The sequence below is a fragment of the Spea bombifrons genome, chromosome 9, assembly GCF_027358695.1.
Source record: "Spea bombifrons isolate aSpeBom1 chromosome 9, aSpeBom1.2.pri, whole genome shotgun sequence".
Lineage (NCBI taxonomy): Eukaryota > Metazoa > Chordata > Amphibia > Anura > Pelobatidae > Spea > Spea bombifrons.
Window position 1 is genome coordinate 805,999 of NC_071095.1, and position 21,758 is coordinate 827,756.

Here is a 21,758-nt window from a genome sequence, read left to right on the forward strand (position 1 = left end):
ATAGGGGGTCAAAAGGGGTATCATGGGGCACAGTGGCATTTAGAGGGTTAAAAGGCATATCATGGGGCACAGTGGCATATAGGGGGTATAAGGCATTTCTGAGGCAGATGTGCATAACTTGGGGGCAGGTTGGAAAATAGAAGGAAATAAAACCAAAATATTTTTCTCAATCATTAAATGAGTGGCCGCAGAGTCTGCTGTTGAAGTGAACGGTGGAGCGTTGATTTTTCTGCGTTCGTACGTTGGCATCCTGGCTGCCTCCTTGAGGAGCTGTTTACCTGCCGGTGCTGCCGCTAGCTCCTTCAGTCATCATCCTTGGATGGAGTCCAGCACCTGCAACAATGGCAGCTTGTTAGACCTGATATGTCTTCAAGAATCGCATGATTCATTAATGACATTCTTTCTCAATTTCTTCCCTATATTTATGACTTCCATTGATAAATCTCCCCGGCCCGGCAGCTATATTTAGATATCTGTAGGTATCGGTTCGTAGCCATAATTCGGTCTCACCCCTAATTCTCGTCCTCTGCCTCGTTGGATGGTTTGGGGGATGTTTGTGAACTCAAAGACCTTCTTGATTATACATTTCTCCTTAAGTTCTATGTCTTAACTTCCAATTGTCAGACTTGTTTACATTTTATATCTATGGTGTGATAATGCATTATTTCCATATAGAATATTAGAAGAGCAGGCAAAAGTTGGATATTAAGCAGTAAAAGAAAAAAAGTCTCCTGACACTTCCCCAGCCCTGCCTGTAATCTTTATAAAATATATATGACCTGTTACGTTGATACGTAGATCGCAGGGAAAGAGAAATGTTAACGAAGTATACCTAGAGCAATATTGTATCATATTACAAAGTGACATACATTATTATTTACATTGTTACACTTGATTCGTATTCAGATATTGAAACTCCATGAAAGACAACAAAGCTTAAGGCAACTGACTCAAAACATTAATGTAACGTAACCGCAAATGTTTCCTGCATCTATTCCTATTTAAACTGCGTGTATTGCAAGGCTTTACTTAAGAAATGCCGTTTTTGGTATATTTTTTTAGATTTGCAGTGTGCTGCTCGTTGCGGACATTAACATATTGATAGGAGGAACTGGCGGCTTTTTCCCCAGTGTTGATTTGCTGTGTCTGGCCGTATATATGATTTGCTGTGTCTGGCCGTATATATGATTTGCTGTGTCTGGCCGTATATATGATTTGGCCGTATATATAATGTGATCCCCTGTGTCTGGCTATGTATATATATATATATATAATATGATCCCCTGTGTCTCGCTATATATATATAATATGATCCCCTGTGTCTGGCTATATATATATATATATAATGTGATCCCCTGTGTCTGGCTATATATATATATATATATATATACTATGATCCCCTGTGTCTGGCCATATATATATAATATGATCCCCTGTGTCTGGCTATATATATATATATATAATGTGATCCCCTGTGTCTGGCTATATATATATATATAATGTGATCCCCTGTGTCTGGCTATATATATATATATATAATGTGATCCCCTGTGTCTGGCTATATATATATATAATGTGATCCCCTGTGTCTGGCTGTATATATGATTTCTTTTTGGTTGCCGCATCCTATATTCCTGAAATTATTTGCGGATTTTTTTTCCGCTTTAGCTTTCTGAAACAATTAAATCATTGTGTTCTGGAATCTCTGCCCCCTGTGTTGTGCATCATAGCTTCCTGTTGCAATGTCTTCCCATTTCCCTGTTCCTTTAACACCTTCATGTCTGCTGCTTTAGAATGCAAATGATTTTGGGGGGCTTGGTTTGTGACAGGCACCCTCTGTTGCGTTGCACACAGCCCCTGCTAGCACAGTCACTTAGCTGCAACGCTGTGACCTCCGCTTCCCAAGATTAAAAGTTGAATGGAGGCTACCCTAAAGCTGACATGTATTCAGCCCTAATGCACTGCGACAGCCAATCAGCAGTCCTTTTCTATTTGTAGTTTTAGTGTCATTTTCAGCTGCAGCGGCTGGCCAATGGCACGTCTCCTGCTTGCTGACATCACTAACTAGCCAGTTCCCTCCAGCTGCGGAGAGCTGCCCGTTTCCTTTTTTTTTTAATAACTAAAATGGAGGCTGAGTCCCTTCCTTAAGGAGTACGCTGCCTTTTCCCTGCTGGTTTCTTTCGCGCTGACATGTAATAAAAGCAAGCGGCGGCAGCAGCAGCAGCAGCATGGTGGTAGACGCAGCTAATTCGAATGGGCCTTTCCAGCCTGCAGCCCTCCTGTATATTCGAGGTGAGTTGCATTTTTGCTTCATTGATAAATCGCTTTTTGTGCTGGCTGGAAACAGGCAGGAAGTGCCGTCAATTAACTGTTTACTGCACAGATTGCCAGACAGAGATGAATGCAAGCACTGCCTCAACACCCCCCTCCCCTTGGTGTTTTAAGCGTTAATTGATCCTTGCAGTAAATCTGGCTTTGCTGCTTTCTTTCTGTCCGCCTCCCATCCCCCTCCAGGGTAACGCTTGTGTCAAAGGATGTGAAATCACTATGGAGGAAGGTCCGCCGAGACCCCTGCCTGCCTTCTGCACGCAGCATTTTATTTGCTGCTGTGTGTCGGCTAGCTTTTGCTGTTGCAGGTCGTGTTCCCGGTGCCTTCGGTTCTATTGATGTTGGGTTATGGCTTATGATTAACACAATAAATGAGCTTTTACTTACAACTGAAATAAAAAGCAATAATTAAAAAAAGTTAACCCTTTTTAAACGGTGCTTTTTTGTTACACCATTTTGCACTGCTCTTAAGGGCTATGTGTGTGTGTGTATGTATATGTGTGTGTATATGTATGTATGTACATATATATATGTGTGTGTGTGTGTATGTAACAAAAATCTGTGTGTTGTGTGGCGCTTTCTACTGAGTTTGCAAACTGTCTACAGAAGGGGTGTGTGTGTGTGTAATAGTGTGTATGTATGGATGTAATGCCATATTTCCTAGCGTATGCTATATTCATGTTTGGGTATGCTTTGTTAGAATCTGGTTTTGTGGCAACGTTTCATTTGGTCCACTTGTTGCATGAGACCGTTTTATGGAATTCTAAATAATGGATTCCTGGCTGTGGTTTTGGGGGAGCGTGTGACTGCGCATCACCAAGAGATATCTCAAACATCTAAGGACTTAATCCCCTCTAGGACCGGTATAGCCATATCCATTCCCATACGGATCCCGGGACGAGTAGCTGCTCCAGATCCAATGAATTGAATCCATTATTTAAAATGTAGCGTTTTAAAAAGTAACAGATAATTACATTTGTTACACAAAACTTCTTCTTCTAACGGGAGTTTCCGCGCACGCTTGTGTTGGCTGGCGTTCCGTAGAATGTTTTTGTGGAATAAATCGATGCGTGAGTCTGCAGTTTCCATCCCCCTACTCATCTCGGTACAAGTTTGTACAGGTTTACTGCCTGATGTTACGGCAAACCTTGTGTAGTTCAGATAACGGTGAGCTTTTATTCTGTTTAGAGCCGCCTTCTGTGCATATCTTTGTAAATAAGAGAACTATGGATTCCGTGCAGATTGGGGGCACTATTACTTTAATAGAAAGTGACTTCGTAATGCTTGCGGTCGGCATGGCGACCAGGAATCGCATCAGGGCACCTAGGATTTCATCTGCTGGACGTGAGCCGTCTCTTTTCATTTGTCCAGTGGGTGGGATAATTCCTTTGGTTGCTATGGTGATAAGATCACTTATAAAACTTTGCACCATTGTCCTTTTTATACACGACATCCATAGCTATTGTGAATTTTTTTGTTTGTTTTTTTTGACCCGTTCTGATGTTAAGACTGTAACTTTTGGAACATTTAAAATGTTTAAGTATTTAAATCTGAATTTCCGTACCCCCGCTAATGATAACCGATTCAGGCCTTTTCGGAGTGCGTTTCTCAGCAGCCGAAGGCCGCGTCTGATCAGGAACATCTCTTTGATGTACGGCCGTATGAGTTGACTTCTGGCTACTTGACATTTGAGAAGAATTCTGCAGAAGCAAAGCGAGATCCCGCGGAGGGCTCGCAGACGCAGGTCACATGACTGGTTTCCAGGCTACAAAACAACATTTCATTAAGTTCGCTGTTTGAAGAGAACCGATCAGCCGTCTGTATTCATGGAGAAACTATTTTTCAATTTGGGATGCGGTTCTAACGCGAGGAGTCTGAAACCCTGCTTATGCTGTCCCTTTAATAACATCTGAATTAAGAAATGACGCGCTGGTGCTTTTCTCAGGTCATCAAATAATACACAGCGATTCCATTTTTATAATTGATTTGTTTATCAATTAAAACGGAACCTTGCATTGCAATTTAAAAGGAATCTCAAAAGGCGAAATAATTGATGTTAGAGCTGAAACAACGAATCGATAAAATCGATAATAATCGATAACGGAAATCGTTGTCGACGATTTCCGTTATCGATTAATCGAGTGATCAATTCGTTGTTGGAGCACTCGGCTCCTTTTACTTACCTCCGCGAGCGTTCCCCGCTTCTGCTACACGCTCTGCAGTCTCCGCCTTCTTTTAGCTACGTGACGGATGTGACGCGTTCCGGAGGTAAGTATTCTTCATGTCTATGTGCACGGATCGCACAGAGCCACTCGCACAGAGCGAATCGCTCTGTGCGAATGGAGCCACTCGCACAGAGCGGTTCGCTCTGTGCGAGTGGCTCCACTCGCACAGAGCGGTTCGCTCTGTGCGAGTGGCTCCACTCGCACAGAGCGGTTCGCTCTGTGCGAGTGGCTCCACTCGCACAGAGCGGTTCGCTCTGTGCGAGTGGCTCCATTCGCACAGAGCGGTTCGCTCTGTGCGAGTGGCTCCATTCGCACAGAGCGGTTCGTGAGTGTGGGTGCAGGGCAGAGTGGGGGTGGGGGTGCAGGGCAGAGTGGGGGTGGGGGTGCAGGGCAGAGTGGGGGTGGGGGGTGCAGGGCAGGAGACTGGGTGCAGGGCAGAGTGGGGGTGGGGATGCAGGGTGTGAGTGTGGGTGCAGAGCAGAGTGGGAGACTGGGTGCAGGGCAGAGTGGGGGTGGGGATGCAGGGCAGGGTGTGAGTGTGGGTGCAGGGCAGAGTGTGAGTGTGGGGGCAGGGCAGAATGTGGGGGCAGGGCTGGGTGCAGGGCAGAGTTGGAGACTGGGTGCAGGGGCACAGTGCAAAGTGCTGGGTGCAAAGTGCCAGTGCTGGGTGCAAAGTGCCAGTGCTGGGTGCAAAGTGCTGGGTGTAAAGTGCCAGGGCTGGGTGCAAAGTGCTGGGTGCAAAGTGCCAGGGCTGGGGCAAAGTGCTGGGCGCAAAGTGCTGAGTGCTGGGTACAAAGTGCTGGGTGCAAAGTGCAAAGTGCTGGTGCAAAGTGCTGGGTGCAAAGTGCTGGATGCAAAGTGCCAGGGCTGGGGCAAAGTGCTGGGTGCTGAGTGCTGGGTACAAAGTGCTGGGTGCAAAGTGCCAGGGCTGGGTGCAAAGTGCAAAGTGCTGGTGCAAAGTGCTGAATGCTGGGTGCAAAGTGCTGGATGCAAAGTGCCAGGGCTGGGGCAAAGTGCTGGGCGCAAAGTGCTGAGTGCTGGGTACAAAGTGCTGGGTGCAAAGTGCAAAGTGCTGGTGCAAAGTGCTGGGTGCAAAGTGCTGGATGCAAAGTGCCAGGGCTGGGGCAAAGTGCTGGGTGCTGAGTGCTGGGTGCAAAGTGCCAGGGCTGGGTGCAAAGTGCAAAGTGCTGGTGCAAAGTGCTGAATGCTGGGTGCAAAGTGCTGGATGCAAAGTGCCAGGGCTGGGGCAAAGTGCTGGGTGCAAAGTGCTGGGTGCAAAGTGCCAGGGCTGGGTGCAAAGTGCTGGGTGCAAAGTGCAAAGTGCAAAGTGCTGGGGCAAAGTTTCTTGAACAGTAATAGTCCACCTCTTTTCAGAATGTTTGGGGTTATTTTGTTTCATAAATATTGTGTTTGGGTTCTTGTACTTTGAAAATATTGTTTTTTATTACATCATAACAAAATAAGAATGTTAATGTAAATTTTAAGTTGTTTTTTAACATCCAGTTCATTAAATTCTTTTAAATAAACGAAAAATTTGCATATTGTTTTTTTTATCCGATTAATCGATTAATCGAAAAAATAATCGGCCAACTAATCGATTATTAAAATAATCGTTAGTTGCAGCCCTAATTGATGTATTCTATCCTAGTCATCCTAGTGATCGTTTAGAATGCCTGTTACGTTTTGGGGAAATAATCGACAGGTATACATGGGGTATTTACCTGTTTAATTACACCTCCCCTGTAATATCTCATATCATGTTTGTGCTCATTAAGCATTGATTGTCCCGTTAATATTGTGTTGCATTGAGAACAAATCCAAGATCCAGGTACCTCGGGCTCCTATTCTTCTTTTTGGGCAGTATTGATGAATCCTGTAAATTTTTTTTTCTTAAAGGAACCGTTTTGGCACAGAAGCCATCTTTATGGTAAACGTAGAAGTTTCGTCATCTAGAGGAAGCACCACTAGTGAGCTTCTTTTGCAGGAGGTGCTTAGGTGGCCCTGTATAATGTATAGTTAAATCAGCGAGATTTCAACAGTCTCCTTACACAGTAGATTATGCATTATACGGGGCAATCTCAACCCTTCTGACTGGAGAAACTTGCCAGTGTGGGCCTTCGTAATGAATAATGACCGCAGCTCTCCCCAAAGGCTGTCCTCCCAACTCTCCCTTTAGTGAATAAATCCCTGCGTTTTTATACGTAAAACACTCAACTGTGATACTTAGTCCTTGTTTTTCCAGGGCTGTATAATCTATTGGCAAGAGACCCGTCGGGACAACCAGGTCCCTGCGTGGTTTGGTTCTGAAACCAGCTGCGATATAGGATATTATTGGGAGAACCCCAACCCCTGAACATGAATGTGTAGCCCACCTGGCAATACCAGCATTCATAGCGGCAAAGTTTATAAGAAGACATGGTGGAGGAAAAAAAAAGAATAGTTATACATGCGCATCATCATCCATGAATTGAAGAACTACACCTGGGGGATATTTAGTTGATTATTTTAAATGTGAAACGTTTTATTTTACGACCAAAGTGATTTCTACATTCATGCCGTAATTCCACTTTTTTCTAGGGATCCGTAAATCAAACTGTTGTGTTACTGAATCTTCTGCATTTTTAATATCCCCGCAGCCACTTATACGTAAGAATTGACATTATACATTCTAGAGACACTTACGGTTGGGACCCTGAAGCACTGCCTACGCACGCACAGTAACATACTTATGCACATACTAACATACGTGGGTGCAAGTGCACACACACACAAACATATGTTCACACATAAACATACTTATACTCAGTAATATACTAACACACATACACCGATCGGCCGTAACATGATGAGCAGCGGCAGGTGAAGGGAATAACACTGATAATACTGTTATCATGGCGCCTGTCGGGGGGTTGGGGGTATATTGGGCAGCAAGTGAACATTTCGTCCTCTAAGTGGATGTTAGAAGCAGGTAAAATGGGCAAACGTAAGGATCTGAGCGACTCTGACAAGGACCAAATTGTGATAGCTGGGTGACCGGGTCAGAGCATCTCCACAACTGCAGCTCTTGTGAGGTTCCCGGTCTGCGGCGGTCAGTAACTATCAAAAGCAGTCCAAAGAAGGCTCACTGATGCATGTGGGGGGCGAAGGCTACCTGAGTGGTCAAATCCAACTGATGAGCTCCTGTAGCTCAAATTGCTTAAAAAGTTATTTCTGGTTCTGATAGAAAGGCGTCAGAACACACAGAGCAGTTTGGGGCTGCGTAGCTGCAGAACAGGCAGGGTGCCCATGCTGACACCTGTCCCGTGCCAAAAGTGCCTACAATGGGCACGTGAGCATAAGACCTGGACCACGGAGCAATGGGAGAAGGTGGCTGGTGTGATGAATCACGTTTTCTTTTACATCACATAGGTCGCTTACCTAGAGAACACAAGCTGCCGGAGGCAATGTTCTGCTGGAAACCTTTGGTTCTGCCATTCATGTGGAATGCCACAAAGCAAAAATGGTTCAGGTATGGTTTGAGGAACAACAAGTAGTTCAAGGTGTTGCCTTGGCCTCCAAATTCCCCAGATCTCAATCCAATCGAGCATCTGCGGGATGTGCTGGACCAACAAGTCCGATCCATGGAGGCCGCTCCTCGCAACTTACAGGACGTAAAGGATCTGCTGCTAACGTCTCGGTGCCGGATACCACAGAACACCTTCATAGGACTGGTGTATACCCACACAGTATCGTATTTACACAGACTAACATACACAACTACAGTAACATACCTTCGGCTTTGTCCACTCTGACATGACAACATTAAACTTGCACGATGGAAATCTCTATATAATATATATATATATATATAAAGTGGTACATCTTTCTCCTCCCCATAACAAAACACTTGCCACCGTCTGGCTTGCTGTCGTACCCCTTGTAATTAAGAAACGTATAGTTTATTCGTGTGGCCAGTCCGGCCCTCGCATGCGCTTTAGGGGGTCTGACGAGGCGCGTGTTCCTGCTGGCGAGTGATCGGGGATCGGTATAACGTTCCCCTCCGGCGCATGATACCGCGCACGTCGGTAGAAACGGCACGGGGTAGAAGGAAACATGCTTGGTAGGGAGAGGGAGAATTTTAATGGCGTGTTGGAGGAATGAAAGCTATTGTCTCTGAAACGCAGATATTTTACATTTTGTTTCCATGTCTGGGCTTGAAAAGCAGCAGATAAGGTTTGTGCGATGAGTTTATACGAGAATACCGAGTGTGTGATTGACGACTAAGCGGCTCTCTTGCGTTCGGTTAGTGCTCGCAGCTGTGGGAGGTTGTGTGTGTTTTGCTGCGTGTGCGTGCTTGTTCCTTTGCTATGTGGGGGGGGCATGGGCTTCTTTTTTTCATGGGTTTACTTTCGCCCCCCTTTACTTTTTCTTAATGAAATCGTGATTTATAGAGTAAAAACAACAAAAATGTATGCACGGTACTAACGCGATTCCGAGTAGTGGTAGATTTCAAGAGGAAAGGTTTTGAGTTTGACTTTGTCCGCTCTGACATGATGCAGAACGTGGCACCGTAGCCAGACACTAGAGCTGCGACCGTACGACATTAACGTTGCATGATGGAAATTAAATAATGTAAAAATATATATCTTTAATTATTTAAAGGTGTGCGTTTACGCTCTAAACATCCTTTTAATGAACTCTGTCATAAACAAAGTCTTTAAATCTATTCCTAGGCTTATTTATAGTCCCGAGAAGCCGTGTTGATGAGCGGCTGTCACTTAGCACCTTTCCAGTTAGAGAGCTCTTGGCCATCAATGGTTTCCTGGCAACCATGACGACGGCTGTAATTGCGTTTCACTGTGTATTGTATGTTGTTTACTTTGATCAACTAGTCGGGTGCCAGTTATACACTCGCTATATGTCCGCCTGGATCCCGGGGAGTAGTAAAGAACTGACAGATGAAAATATTATACTTTATCGGCTTAATGCTTTTACTCCTGACATCCGTTCTGCGTATTGTTTTTATAGTATGGATGTAGAAAGCGCAGCGTTGATTATTGTACCAGTAATTACCGACGAAGGTGACATCAAAGGCTTGTGATTTTGGTTGTGCCCTTTGATAAAAATCACATACTTGGCGGAACGCTTTACCTCCGCGCACCCGCAATGCCTGCTCCACAGCCGTGTTAGCAGTGCTTAAATGACAGAAATTGGGGTTTTTAAACATAAAGCCTCATGTATTCTTTTGTCAGGAACTTGGCTAGCGCAGAGTATAAACGGTTTGGGGTTTTTTTTCTACCGAATCCCCGGCACATCATCTTTAATCGCAGCCGAACTGTGAAACATTATTTGGGTGCCGCTCGGTCTGCAGATGTAGTTGTTGAAACTTCTATTCTCCCTACCTGCCACAAATAGAATGTTTGAGATGAGCTGAGAGGACGTAAAGACTCTTAATAGCCTGTCCTACGGAGCTTCCCCGCTCGGGACCGTTTGGCTCTCTTGTGCCATTAGAGGAAACTCCTCCAACATCTCCGTCTGATTTCCCCCCCCCCCCCCGGGGGAGCGAGAGCCAAAATGTCAGACCAATTTCCTTGGCACTAGGGAACCGACAACTCTGGACGTACGTTTCTGCCTTCATGGGCCTCATCACTAGAGTCTGGTTGAAATCCTCCTAGTCGCAAGTGAGCGACGTAGGTCCACGTCTGGACCCACCTTTCCGCTTGGGGTGGACCCGAAGTGATCTTCGAATGGCAAATTACCATCCTTGCACCGTCGTCTCGAACTTGTTTGTATGGTATCCCTATCTGCCCCCGCTTCACAGCATGCGTTCAGACAAAGGCGCATTCACTGGGAAGGTGACAGGTGTGCTCTGGCCTGGGTATGTGCCAGCATATTAAAGCGTTCAAGTAATCTGCGTGACACGATGAGCCACCGGTCTCCACGGCGTATTTTTGTCACCTGGATATAATTTCTGGTGTATTTCTGTGCACGTCCTCGGAAATGTTTTTGAGAATTGTAGGTAATTTGATTCCTTTGGTAGGTTTGTCTTGCGGAATCCTGCTTATAAACGCAAAGGAAGCTTCTCGTCTTGCGTCGCCCCGCAGAGTGTTTCTTAAGGGTGATGGCTAGTTATTCTACTCTGCGGAAGCCGGGCACCTGTGAGGAAGGTGATTTATTAGCCGATGCGGCCCGGTATTTGTCCACCAAATGTGCAGCGCGGTACGACCTGCAGTGCCGAATGCGAGGAGTCGGGGGGGGGGGGCATTAATCCAAACAAGCAGGAATGGTGTACTCCTCTATCCCCGGCACTGCAAACCCTGACATCGCTGCCCCTTTATGATATCAAGAGTCTTCTAGGAAAATATTGCTAAACTTTGCCAGAAACGGGTTGCCAACGGGAAGGGGAAGCGGTCCGTCGGCGTCTTCTGCTTATGAGTGGTTTCTGTGCTCTTCACGGATGATTTGGTTGTCCCTGATGTGTATTTTCGGGGTAACTCCTAATGATAAATGTTAGTATTTTTAACTGTATCGCGTAGAACTTTTTACCCAAATGTTAATTTCATATTTGCTGTATGTATTACAGAACTTACCCCGATATTATAGACGGTCGTGTATTTCTGTATCTCAGGGCTTTCGGATACACGTTATTATGTCAGGGCACCGTGTGGTTTGTGTTGGCAGCAGCCGAAAGCCGCTTTGCTACCTGTTGTAAGCTCCGGGCTCGCGGGGAACGCACATTTACTGTAATAAGAAGTGTGGTGTGGGTGGGAAGAAAACATGCCTCCGTACACACGGCGATTCAGTAAACAAGTAGATTGCCTTTACTATAACAATCACAGTTTCCGTCATGCTCCGCGCAGCCGTCCTTATAAACTTAACGTTTTTGATGATTTCACTGTTTTGTTTTTTTTTTTTTTTTTTTTTTGGCAAAATATTTAATTTACATTTTTTTGTTTTTTTTTTTCTTTCAGATGTTCCCCCAGCAGAACAAGAAAAGCTATTTGTTCAGAAGCTACGCCAGTGCTGCGTTCTGTTTGACTTTGTTTCGGACCCCCTAAGTGACCTCAAATGGAAGGAAGTAAAAAGAGCCGCTCTAAGTGAGATGGTGGAGTACATAACACACAATCGCAATGTGATCACGGAGCCCATTTACCCAGAAGTGGTCCACATGGTGGGTATTGTGGCCTTTGCTCTCCTCGGTCTACCTTCCCACGTCACCTTCTCTTCCAAAACAGCACGGCCATCTTCTTAAAACGCATTTCTGTCCTCAAAGTCTGTAGCATATGCAATGTCAAAGCTTTTTTTTTGGGGGGGGTGCTCAATTTTGTGCATCCGTGGCCTTGCAATGTCTTGGGCGCTTACTGGAAATTTGTTCTTACCGAAATAACGTTCAGTCTTTAGTACTGTGGACAGAGCCTGAGCTTCCACGCGTTCCATCTATAGGGTCATGTGGTATGCGCCATGTAAACCCATCACCCAAGTGCGTCTTCAGGGGTTTCTGAAGTATTAAAGGGTCCTCGTTCTTGAAAGGCGGTTACAGAAATAACCGGTTTTAGTGTATTTTATATATATATATGTATATATGTGTGTGTGTTTGTATTCTTAATTGAGTGTGTAGGTGATGATCATAATGTGTGTATTTGTTTTTTGTTCCTCCTCCCCCATTGAAGTTTGCTGTGAATATGTTTAGGACGTTACCACCATCCTCCAACCCAACAGGGGCAGAATTTGATCCCGAGGAAGATGAACCCACATTAGAGGCGGCGTGGCCTCACCTACAGGTACATATACGCCTGTATACAATGCTCTCAAATAATAGATTGTAAGCTTGCCGTGTCAGGATCCCTCCTGCTTCTGTAGTAACATGTTTCATAAAAGTATATTGTGTCCTGGCTAAGCGGTATTGGCGAGACTCTGCATAGTCTCTATTGGGTGCAAGTAAATGTAACACAGTCATGCGCTGAGCGTATCTTCTGAAGCTAGACAATCACAATTTGTGGCATGTTCTGACTTTTCCTGCCGGGTGATCGGCATAAATTCTCTGGAATTTTGCATAATTGCAGTAAAACATTTCACTCACCTGAACTTTTTAACATTATGAAATCTTTTGGTTTTCAGATATTTACCCACCCACTATTCCTAAATCTATATATTTCTTTCCTGAAATATATTTTCTGTTCCTTTTTAATCATTGTACTGTTGGATTTTGTTTTCCTAGTCTGCCCCGCCATCTTAATATTTAAGCCTAGTTTTAATCCTAGCTCATTTTAGTTGACTTTCTTCATCTTTTTATTTATTTTTTTCTTTCCAGCTTGTGTATGAATTTTTCTTGCGGTTCTTAGAATCTCCGGATTTTCAGCCGAATGTAGCAAAGAAATACATCGATCAGAAGTTTGTCTTGCAGGTAAACCCACGTACTCCTGCTTTTAAGATGAAAACCTAGATATATGGCAATATTTTTGGACCTGCGCTCACATTTTATATCTGCTATTCCTGTCTAGTTATTGGAACTCTTTGACAGTGAAGATCCCCGAGAGAGAGACTTCCTGAAAACAACCCTTCACAGAATCTACGGGAAATTCTTAGGCCTCAGAGCTTACATCAGGAAACAGATCAATAATATATTTTATAGGTATGCCTATTTTCTTCAATTTCCTTTTCTATGTATGTGTTTTTGTGAAGCTAAAAAAAAAACATAGAAACAATACAAAGTTATATAAGCTTTCATTGCTTGGAGGGCTCTTCCAATGGGAAAGAGACCTGTTGTCCTGAAAGCCGAATAAATGTATTAACTTTGACCAAAGACTCCGTTTTTCAGCAAATATGGATATATCCGTTATATATTTGTGTTTAATATAAACATATAATTTGTTTTATGTTTGCTGTACCCTGGCATGGCGGAAGGCTGAAGACATATATAACTGATCTTTAATGTTCATTAAGCCTTCTTTACTGTGGGTCTCAGGGTACACCTGAGTTTTTAATTATTTGTAACCATGTTCAGTTAAGCAGCTTTTAATTTCCTCCTGGTTGGAAACATATTGCTGATTATTTTTGGAAACCCACATGTTAAAAATGTAACTGTGCGAATGGATGTTGTGTTATCAAAAATCATTGTGGTCCTGCGTGGCTGATATTGTGCGTCCGGTAATATTACAAGAAGGTTATGCCGGTTAAATAAGAGCAGAATTTAATCATTTTACAAATATAATAGGATACAGGACTCAAAGCAGAATTGGACATGCTTGTCTCCAATGTGCCAGTTCAGTCTGGGCCAGTGTGGGGGTAAGAAAATTACTTAATTTTAAAATTTGTCACTTGCTTTGTAGGTTTATTTATGAAACCGAGCACCACAACGGTATAGCAGAGTTATTGGAAATCCTTGGAAGGTAAGCGTGTGTGTCTGTACGAAATAGTTACTACTCTTCTTTTATATAGTTTCAGCTGTGTCGAAAAATGCATGGCTGTCCTTATTATTGTGAAGCTGAAGTCTCCGAGCCGCCCTGCGCTCTGCAGAGTGTTTCGATATGAAAGGCGCCACTAACCCCCTTCATTTTGGTGGTTTGGGACACCTGCTTGTCTAGCCGGCTAGTGTGCCAAATTGGGGATAATGCATTTCCAAAGGATACGTATGCAAACGAATCCGTGCTGCCCTGCGACAGCTGTAAATGAATGAGCTATTCATTCTTATTTCATTACAGCATTGCTTATAAGAAACGGGTTATAAGCTCCATTCCAATCATAGTCTTACAGGTTATGTCTCATCTTCTATGGCCATGTAATTATCGTAGGAATGCTTAGTAAATTACACGAGAAACGAGATGTTTCCATGTTTATTTTTTGTACACCTTGTTAGTAATTAGCTAGTGGGTACAGTTGCAGGTAAGACTACTCATCGTAAAGTGAATCAACCCCACGTGTGCTTTGTATATAATAATCTGCGTGGAAGAGTCATCCCTCTTGGTTTGTGTTTGGAGGAGTAGCATCTGGAAGGGAGGTTGGAATGGCATTGGCAGATTTCAGCGTTCTGAGGGTAGATTTTAATTGTTTATCCATTGGGATCCGGATTAAACACGGAATAAGCCCAGTCTCCTATTTTTACTTAAAAACAAACTCGTTCCAGCAGTCAAACGGAAAATTCCCGGAGGACTCGCATGTTGTCCGACCCATGTGTAAGCGTGAGCCTGTATCCAGCGTAGCTCTGCGTTATACATTCCTGACAGGGAATTAACTAAATAAAAGAGAGAAAAAAATAATTATATTGGGCTTTGATCAATAACCTCTCCTAGCCTTACCTTACACAGCATTTTATAGCTTCACATTTCTCACGGCCTCTATGTAGTCTAGCAAAATGCAAAAGGCTTTTGAGTGTTCATCTAGCCAGTCACCAACGTGTGTGTGTGTGTGTGTGTGTGTATATATATATATATATATATATATATATATATATATATATATATATATATAATATATATACACACCCGTGTAATACAATTATTACAATATTAATAATTGTTATCATGAATTTTTTTTTTTTTATTTCAGTATAATAAACGGCTTTGCGTTGCCATTAAAAGAAGAGCACAAAATTTTTTTACTGAAGGTGTTGTTGCCGTTACACAAAGTAAAATCCCTCAGTGTCTACCATCCACAGGTAACCGGCCGATCTCTCCGTTTTCTTCTTTTCGTTTCTTTCTGTGTCTTTCTTTTACTTTTTTTAAATATATATTTTATGCCGTGCAATTTACATTTTTCTATGAAAATTATTTGTACTTCTGATTAAATTGAAGAACACGTTGTCACGAAGTCATTAAAAATATCTTGTTTACCGGACTGTAAACTGTAATTCCTGCTACAATTTTCTGTGTAGTTATGCTGCGCAATGTTTAGAGCTGCAGCAATTATAGCCAAGGTTAGCTTAGCCGGGGTTAGTCTTGTATTGTTTTTTTCTGGCCATATAAAATAAAATAAGAATCTATGTGGAAATGTGCTAAAAGGAATAAACCATCGTGCCTATTTTTGTGTAGAATATCATGTTTCCTGCTCTACAATAACAATGCAGAATTCAGAGTATAGGTTATATGATGTGGGCCAACGTGTCGGAAGCATTGGAAGGGGCTATCCCACGTAGACCGTACATTAAGTGGACTTAACAGCCAGTTGACCTTCGCAGGTCTCTTCCAAAGGATAACGTGCATAAAAGACCCAGCATTTTAGAAGCTTTCCGAGCTCCTATGGCAACGTATGACGGCCGCTTCTTACGTTGGTTTTCAGCAAAATATTGTATGTGATTAAAAAAAAGAAATTCTAGGAAAGGTGTAAAATGTGAAAAGCGAAAAGTAGGGTAGCAACAATTTGTTAAATAGCTTGTTATAGACACTAATGCAAGCACACTTCATATTACACACCCACAGTGGTTCCAATCATAATGGGGTATAGAAGGCCCTTGGGAGCTCGCTTTTTGAGAATCTTCTGTAACTTTGAGTGATTTCATAATGTTTTGCGGCATTTCGCGGTGACAAGCCGTTAATAAGATTGCCACGTTACTTTGCAATGCTCATTTGTTTTTCCTCTTCTAGTTGGCGTATTGTGTAGTGCAGTTTTTAGAGAAGGACAGCACCTTAACTGAACCAGTAAGTTACTTTAATGCTTTACGGTCAGTTTTCAGTGTTTAAAAAATAAATTATATGACTGGGTGGCGGGATTTGTTTGCTGCTTTTGCATGTGTGTCAAGCAATGAGCGCGACTCCCCCTAGTCTGGCGGTGGTTTTGATGTGTGCCATAGTACGTATCGTAGCGTGTCGTACGTGTGTGGGTATATATAACTTTCATGCAAACTAAACCCAAATGCAGTAAACTCCAAGAAAAGCGAGCTGCCCTGGGGAGAAAGGCTTTGGGCTGGCACAATGCCCCATCAGAAAAGAAAAATATTTCAAGCGGGCCGGGTATTCTGTGCTGTGTTCCCTGAAAACCAAGCAGTTTCATTCATGCCCATCTGATTGCCGGTCGCTCAGAGGCTGAAGCTGTGTAGTCCTGATGTTACATGTGAATATAATGGCCCGGGTGGCGTGCGCGTCGGTGCGGCACCGTTCTTTGCCTCTTTGTTTCATTTGACGTTTCTTTCAGGTGGTCATGGCGTTGTTGAAGTACTGGCCGAAGACTCACAGTCCAAAGGAAGTCATGTTTTTAAATGAGCTAGAAGAAATTTTAGATGTTATAGAGCCTTCGGAGTTTGTGAAAGTGATGGAGCCCCTGTTCAGGCAGCTAGCAAAATGTGTTTCCAGCCCGCATTTCCAGGTAATTTGTTTTTTAATATTAATATTATTGTTAATACATGTTTGGGGTGTAGATCAGTTGGATTGCGTATTTTAGCCCTGTGATTAAACAGCTTTGAGTTTTTGTGATCCAATGTGCAGTGTTAAAGCTTTGTGCAGAATAGCTGTCTTCCTGCATGAGTAACTGGCGATATATACGATAGAGATGTGATATGCATACGGCATACGGCTAACAGCCGTGTAAGCCGGGTGGGTGCGGGGTCCATGGCCGTTGTGAGAGTTTGTGTACCGGTAACATTAGTAGCTGCTTTTCGCAACGACCGATCTGTGACTAGACGGTTCTGGGTTCCCCCAAAGTGACCGAGGATTCTCTTATTTTTCAGGTGGCAGAACGAGCGCTGTATTATTGGAATAACGAGTATATCATGAGCTTAATCAGTGACAACGCAGCTAAGATTTTGCCCATCATGTTTCCATCCTTGTACCGAAATTCAAAGACACATTGGAACAAGTAAGGAGATGCTGGACTCTCTGGTTACTGTATTCAGTGTCCTTTACAATGTTTTGTAGTTCATTCTAGTAGAACCTATCGCCTGCGTGTACCTTATATTATTATTATTATTATTATTATTATTATTATTATCCTTTATTTATATAGCGCCAACAGTTTACGCAGCGCTTATATCTGCCAGAGCACTTAAGTTCTCTAAGTATATGTAGCTGGCTCTATTAGCAATCATTCAGAAGGATTGGGATTAACCATCGTTGTTTCATTCGTTTATTATAGGACCATACATGGTTTGATATACAATGCTCTAAAGCTCTTCATGGAGATGAACCAAAAATTATTTGATGACTGCACTCAACAATTCAAAGCAGAAAAACAGAAGTAAGCTTTTTTTTTTTTTTTTTTTAATATTCTTTACTGTTCTTACTAGAATATGCTTGGGTTGTCTACTAGCGTTACATCTGGAAAGCACAATGAGTTAAATTTTATATAGATATATCTATCATAATGTATACCGTGGCAACCTGGTCTATTTGAACAATGTACAAGATCAACCAAAAGCCCCATAAACAAAGTAACGTTATTTTGAGTATAAGTAGGGAGCAAAAATATCAATAAATCTATTTTGGACGACCTTCATGTAGTCGAGGCCAGATTAAGGAGCTTTGGACCCGGAAGCAATTATACCAGAAGGACCCCATCTCTGGACTTCCTGCCTTTAGTAACCTGTTTCTTTCCTTGTTTCTGCCTCCTTGAAAAATGTAAAAGGCAGGCAAGCAAGATTAAAGAAAAAAAAAACATAGAATAAAGTAAGGAAAAGATGTAAAAAAAAAAAAAAAAAACTGCACCTCACTTCTTGACATCTCTTCCTTACTTTATTCTATGTTTTGTTTTTTTTTAAATCTTCCTTTTACATTTTTCATCCTCTAACTTCTGTTTTTTACACTCCCCGTGTGTATAATATATATAACACACTTACCGCCGCCTCCATTTACCTACTGTTTGTTCCTGTGGCCTGCATCACTCTCACTCAGTGGCAATCCGATTTGCTCCCATGACGTCTGGCAATCATCCTCCCTCACTGACACTCGGCGTCCGGAAACGACAGCACTTCTTGGCGCGCAGTGTCATTGACGGAGAACGATTGCCACGCGTTACAGGACCCGATCAGATCACCGCTTCATGGGACAGGTGAGAAATATGGATCCGTCAGAACTCTAGAGCCTTGCCCATGTCTACAGTGATTATTCTACAGATAATCCAAAAAAATGGCATTCAAAAAGAAATTTTAAAGTTCTAAAACCAACTAGAAAAAAAAAACCCTTTTGTGCCCTCGAGCTTGTTCTCCCGCTGATCATCTGCTGAATTTCTGTTCTGTGATCTTTTGTATTTCAGGGAAAAACTAAAGTTGAAAGAACGAGAAGACGCTTGGGTTAAAATTGAAAATTTAGCCAAATCTAACCCCCAGGTATGTATGAACTTGGTACAATGCTGAATTTGGTATGTTTTGATAAAACGTATAGTTTTTCCTCTTACTCTTTAGGTGTCGGTGCGTGTGTGTGTGTGTGTGTGTGTGTGTGTGTACGCGCAGGTAGTTGTATTCCCCTTGATCATTGTGTCAGGTTACCTGTTTTCGGTTGTGGCGTAGGAGTAGCATCAATTATAAAAATGGTGATAATAGCTTTGTACGCAGACGTTATAAACATTCTAGCGCTTGAGTGCAGTCTGCTAAAAGAATGCCGGTAGAGAACAGAAAGCGGGCTAAAGCATCCTACTTGGGCTGACAGCGGGGGTCCGAGTCATCTCGTCATATCACTAAAGACACGTTTACTGCCCCTGACACTCGCCTCTATAGAAGAATGCATATTGAAGTTCTTTGAGCGCTTTAATGTGCATTCTTCAAAATGAAATACAATAAATATAAAAGTACATACCTGATGCAGAAAACTATCAGTGGCGGGAAAGTGCTGCTACTGAAATCAATGGGAGATTTTTCCTCCCCATCAGGAGGGGAATGTCACATGCAGATATTTTTTGGGCTGACTGATACGTCCCTTTAAGGGGGAGGCTTTTGCCAATTAAATGTTTAAGTCCACAAATAACTAAACAGTAATTTCTGTACATGGCACAGAGCGGATTCTAGCACATATATATATGTTTCTTAGGAATTGGACGGACTTGAATTTCTTTTGTAACAAATAGTTACGTTTGCCCATAAATGCCGCTACTGTTTCAGATGCCTGTGAGCGCTCGCAATGTTAAGTGCTGAATTTTATCAGCCACGTTGTAATCTTTCAAAATGTCAAAAATAGCTACTGACTGTATTCAGAGGCTTCAGAACTGGAGAGCTTCTGAAAATTAACCAGCTCAGTGCAGATCCGCCTTAGACAACCACCGCAAAGCTCGCGTTTGGGGAGGGGGGGCTTTAGTGTCAATTGCCGGGCATGTAACGTGTCCCGGGCATGTAACGTGTCCCGGGCATGTAACGTGTCCCGGGCATGTAACGTGTCCCGGGCATGTAACGTGTCCCGTGTACATCTGGCCTTCACTGGGTGTTTCTGTTTAACTAGTTAACACATGCTTGTCGCTAACTCTTTTCACGACACGAACCAGATGTGTTCTGTGCAGCGTCATGGAAATGATCAGAAGTGTTCTGACATCCTGTTCTTCAAAACAGTGGGATTTGGGAAAAGTTGTTGCCATGGGGGGGGGTTGAAATTTTTGTGCTTACTACTATAGTTATTTTCTTGGACACTGGTTTTTCAGACTTTGAGTTGCAGTCACAAAACTCTTCCAGCAGCCAAGCAAACTTGTGTTGATGTCTGTTAAAAAAAAAAAAAATAATAATAATAATAATAAAATTAAAAAAATATATTCTGCACCCCTCCCCCATCTTCATAGACTATTTAACAGAGGTTTCATGGCTTCCATCATTAAGCGGATCATTCCATAACTGTCCGGCAGGTAAAGGTTGCCAGAGGGCTTTTATACTTTGTGTAGGTTTGTTTTGTTGGGGTGGATTTTTTCGGTGGGGTTGTAGAAGCCGCGCTGTGCTCTTTAGTCTTTGGCTATAAACCAAACATGCTTGTGGGGGTGAGGTCTAACCTTTAAAGGGTCTGCCAATTTTAGTCTAGCTTCCCTATTATCCGTTTAATGCATTAAGATACTCTTAATGGATGGTGGATGGTGTCTTTTTCCATGTGCAGGTGAATTTTAACCATGTATTGTAAGAAAGAATATTAGTTCTTTGAGAAGAAATCGTCATAATGTACAAAGCCGCGCTAAGATGTAGAACGAGACGCAAATGAAGGGCAGACATTAGGTGTAATATGCGCGGCCGCGGTATCGGTTACTCTTGTTTAAGCTGCAATTATGTAGCATTCTAAACATCAGGTGATTAAACGGTTAAAATCCAAAGTCATTACAAGACAAGCCATTTTATCTGCCTTCATACTGTTTGCGTGATACTGCTCTGAGCGCCCTCCCATGTTGGCATAAGACACCAGAGACCTTAGCGACCCCAACCCGGGGTTGTTACCGGTGTTTGAGTGGGTTTTCTTGTGAGCCATTAACACTGGTCGAAATACCCCCCCCCCCCCGTACCGGGCAGTATGTATTTCAATATATATATAGTATGTACATTTTTCACATGACTGTCTCGCTGGTTCTGTGTTTTAGTTCCCTGTATATTCTGACACTTCTGCTCTGAACAGTCCTGTTGCCATGGAAACAGATGGGCCTTTACTTGAAGATGTGCAGATGCTCAAAAAGACGGTGAAAGAAGAGGCCTCTCAGGTAAAGGGTTATTGAAATGGGAATGATGCATACCTTTAAAACATTTTCAGGATCAGTACAATTCACCCGAAACTGCTTTAAATTACACCCTAAATGGCAAGCGGTCTGAAAGGCTGCATTAGGGGGCTACCAATGACCACTCTGGCCGGGGTTGGTTCGATATCTGATGGTCTTCTCTAGACCACTGTGGAGCAGAAGAGCCGCCCGGGGCACCTTCAGCAAGCAGAGACTGTTTGGCAATCCTGTATCATCCTTCATATGGTCGCTGAGCTCCTTTGGGGTCCTGATATACCATTCAGTATTTAATAATTTAATGTTCTGGGTTGTGAAACACGGCCTTGGAAGCTTTGTGCGCCGTCTAAATGCTTTACCCAGTTAACTTAGCTGAGGCAAACCTGTTCTTTTTTGGTAATTTTCCTGCCCTGATCTGTGTGAATGCCAGCAGTGGGCATATGTACTAAATCATGCGCAGCAAATTATACAGCAGCAAATTATTATGATAAAACAAGAAATGGAGCAGCTGCTATTCACAAATACAAATCTAAACGCTTTAATACACTTGGTCTATGAACTGTTGTGTGGCTTTTTTTTTTTTTTGAGCATTAATGGGAAGTGCTCTAAAACTGTGTGTAAGCTTTTGGATCTACT

General features: G+C 42.9%; 1 protein-coding gene across 2 annotated transcripts in view; it reads left to right on the top strand.

Annotated features, from left to right (window-relative positions):
* PPP2R5C (protein phosphatase 2 regulatory subunit B'gamma) overlaps positions 1–21,758 on the top strand; it is a 37,188-nt gene that overhangs the window by 13,944 nt on the left and 1,486 nt on the right. The window contains exons 1-13 of one of the 2 annotated variants that reach the window (XM_053474708.1): positions 2,107–2,292; positions 11,504–11,703; positions 12,203–12,313; positions 12,844–12,936; positions 13,034–13,164; positions 13,862–13,921; positions 15,078–15,186; positions 16,112–16,165; positions 16,659–16,829; positions 17,191–17,318; positions 17,595–17,696; positions 18,711–18,783; positions 20,994–21,110. In XM_053474708.1, coding sequence (XP_053330683.1) covers positions 2,229–2,292; positions 11,504–11,703; positions 12,203–12,313; positions 12,844–12,936; positions 13,034–13,164; positions 13,862–13,921; positions 15,078–15,186; positions 16,112–16,165; positions 16,659–16,829; positions 17,191–17,318; positions 17,595–17,696; positions 18,711–18,783; positions 20,994–21,110 — 1,413 coding nt within the window. In that variant the 5' untranslated portion in view covers positions 2,107–2,228. Of the gene's footprint in view, positions 1–2,106; positions 2,293–11,503; positions 11,704–12,202; positions 12,314–12,843; positions 12,937–13,033; positions 13,165–13,861; positions 13,922–15,077; positions 15,187–16,111; positions 16,166–16,658; positions 16,830–17,190; positions 17,319–17,594; positions 17,697–18,710; positions 18,784–20,993; positions 21,111–21,758 lie in introns of those variants that run through there. The other variant, XM_053474707.1, reaches the window with a different exon arrangement.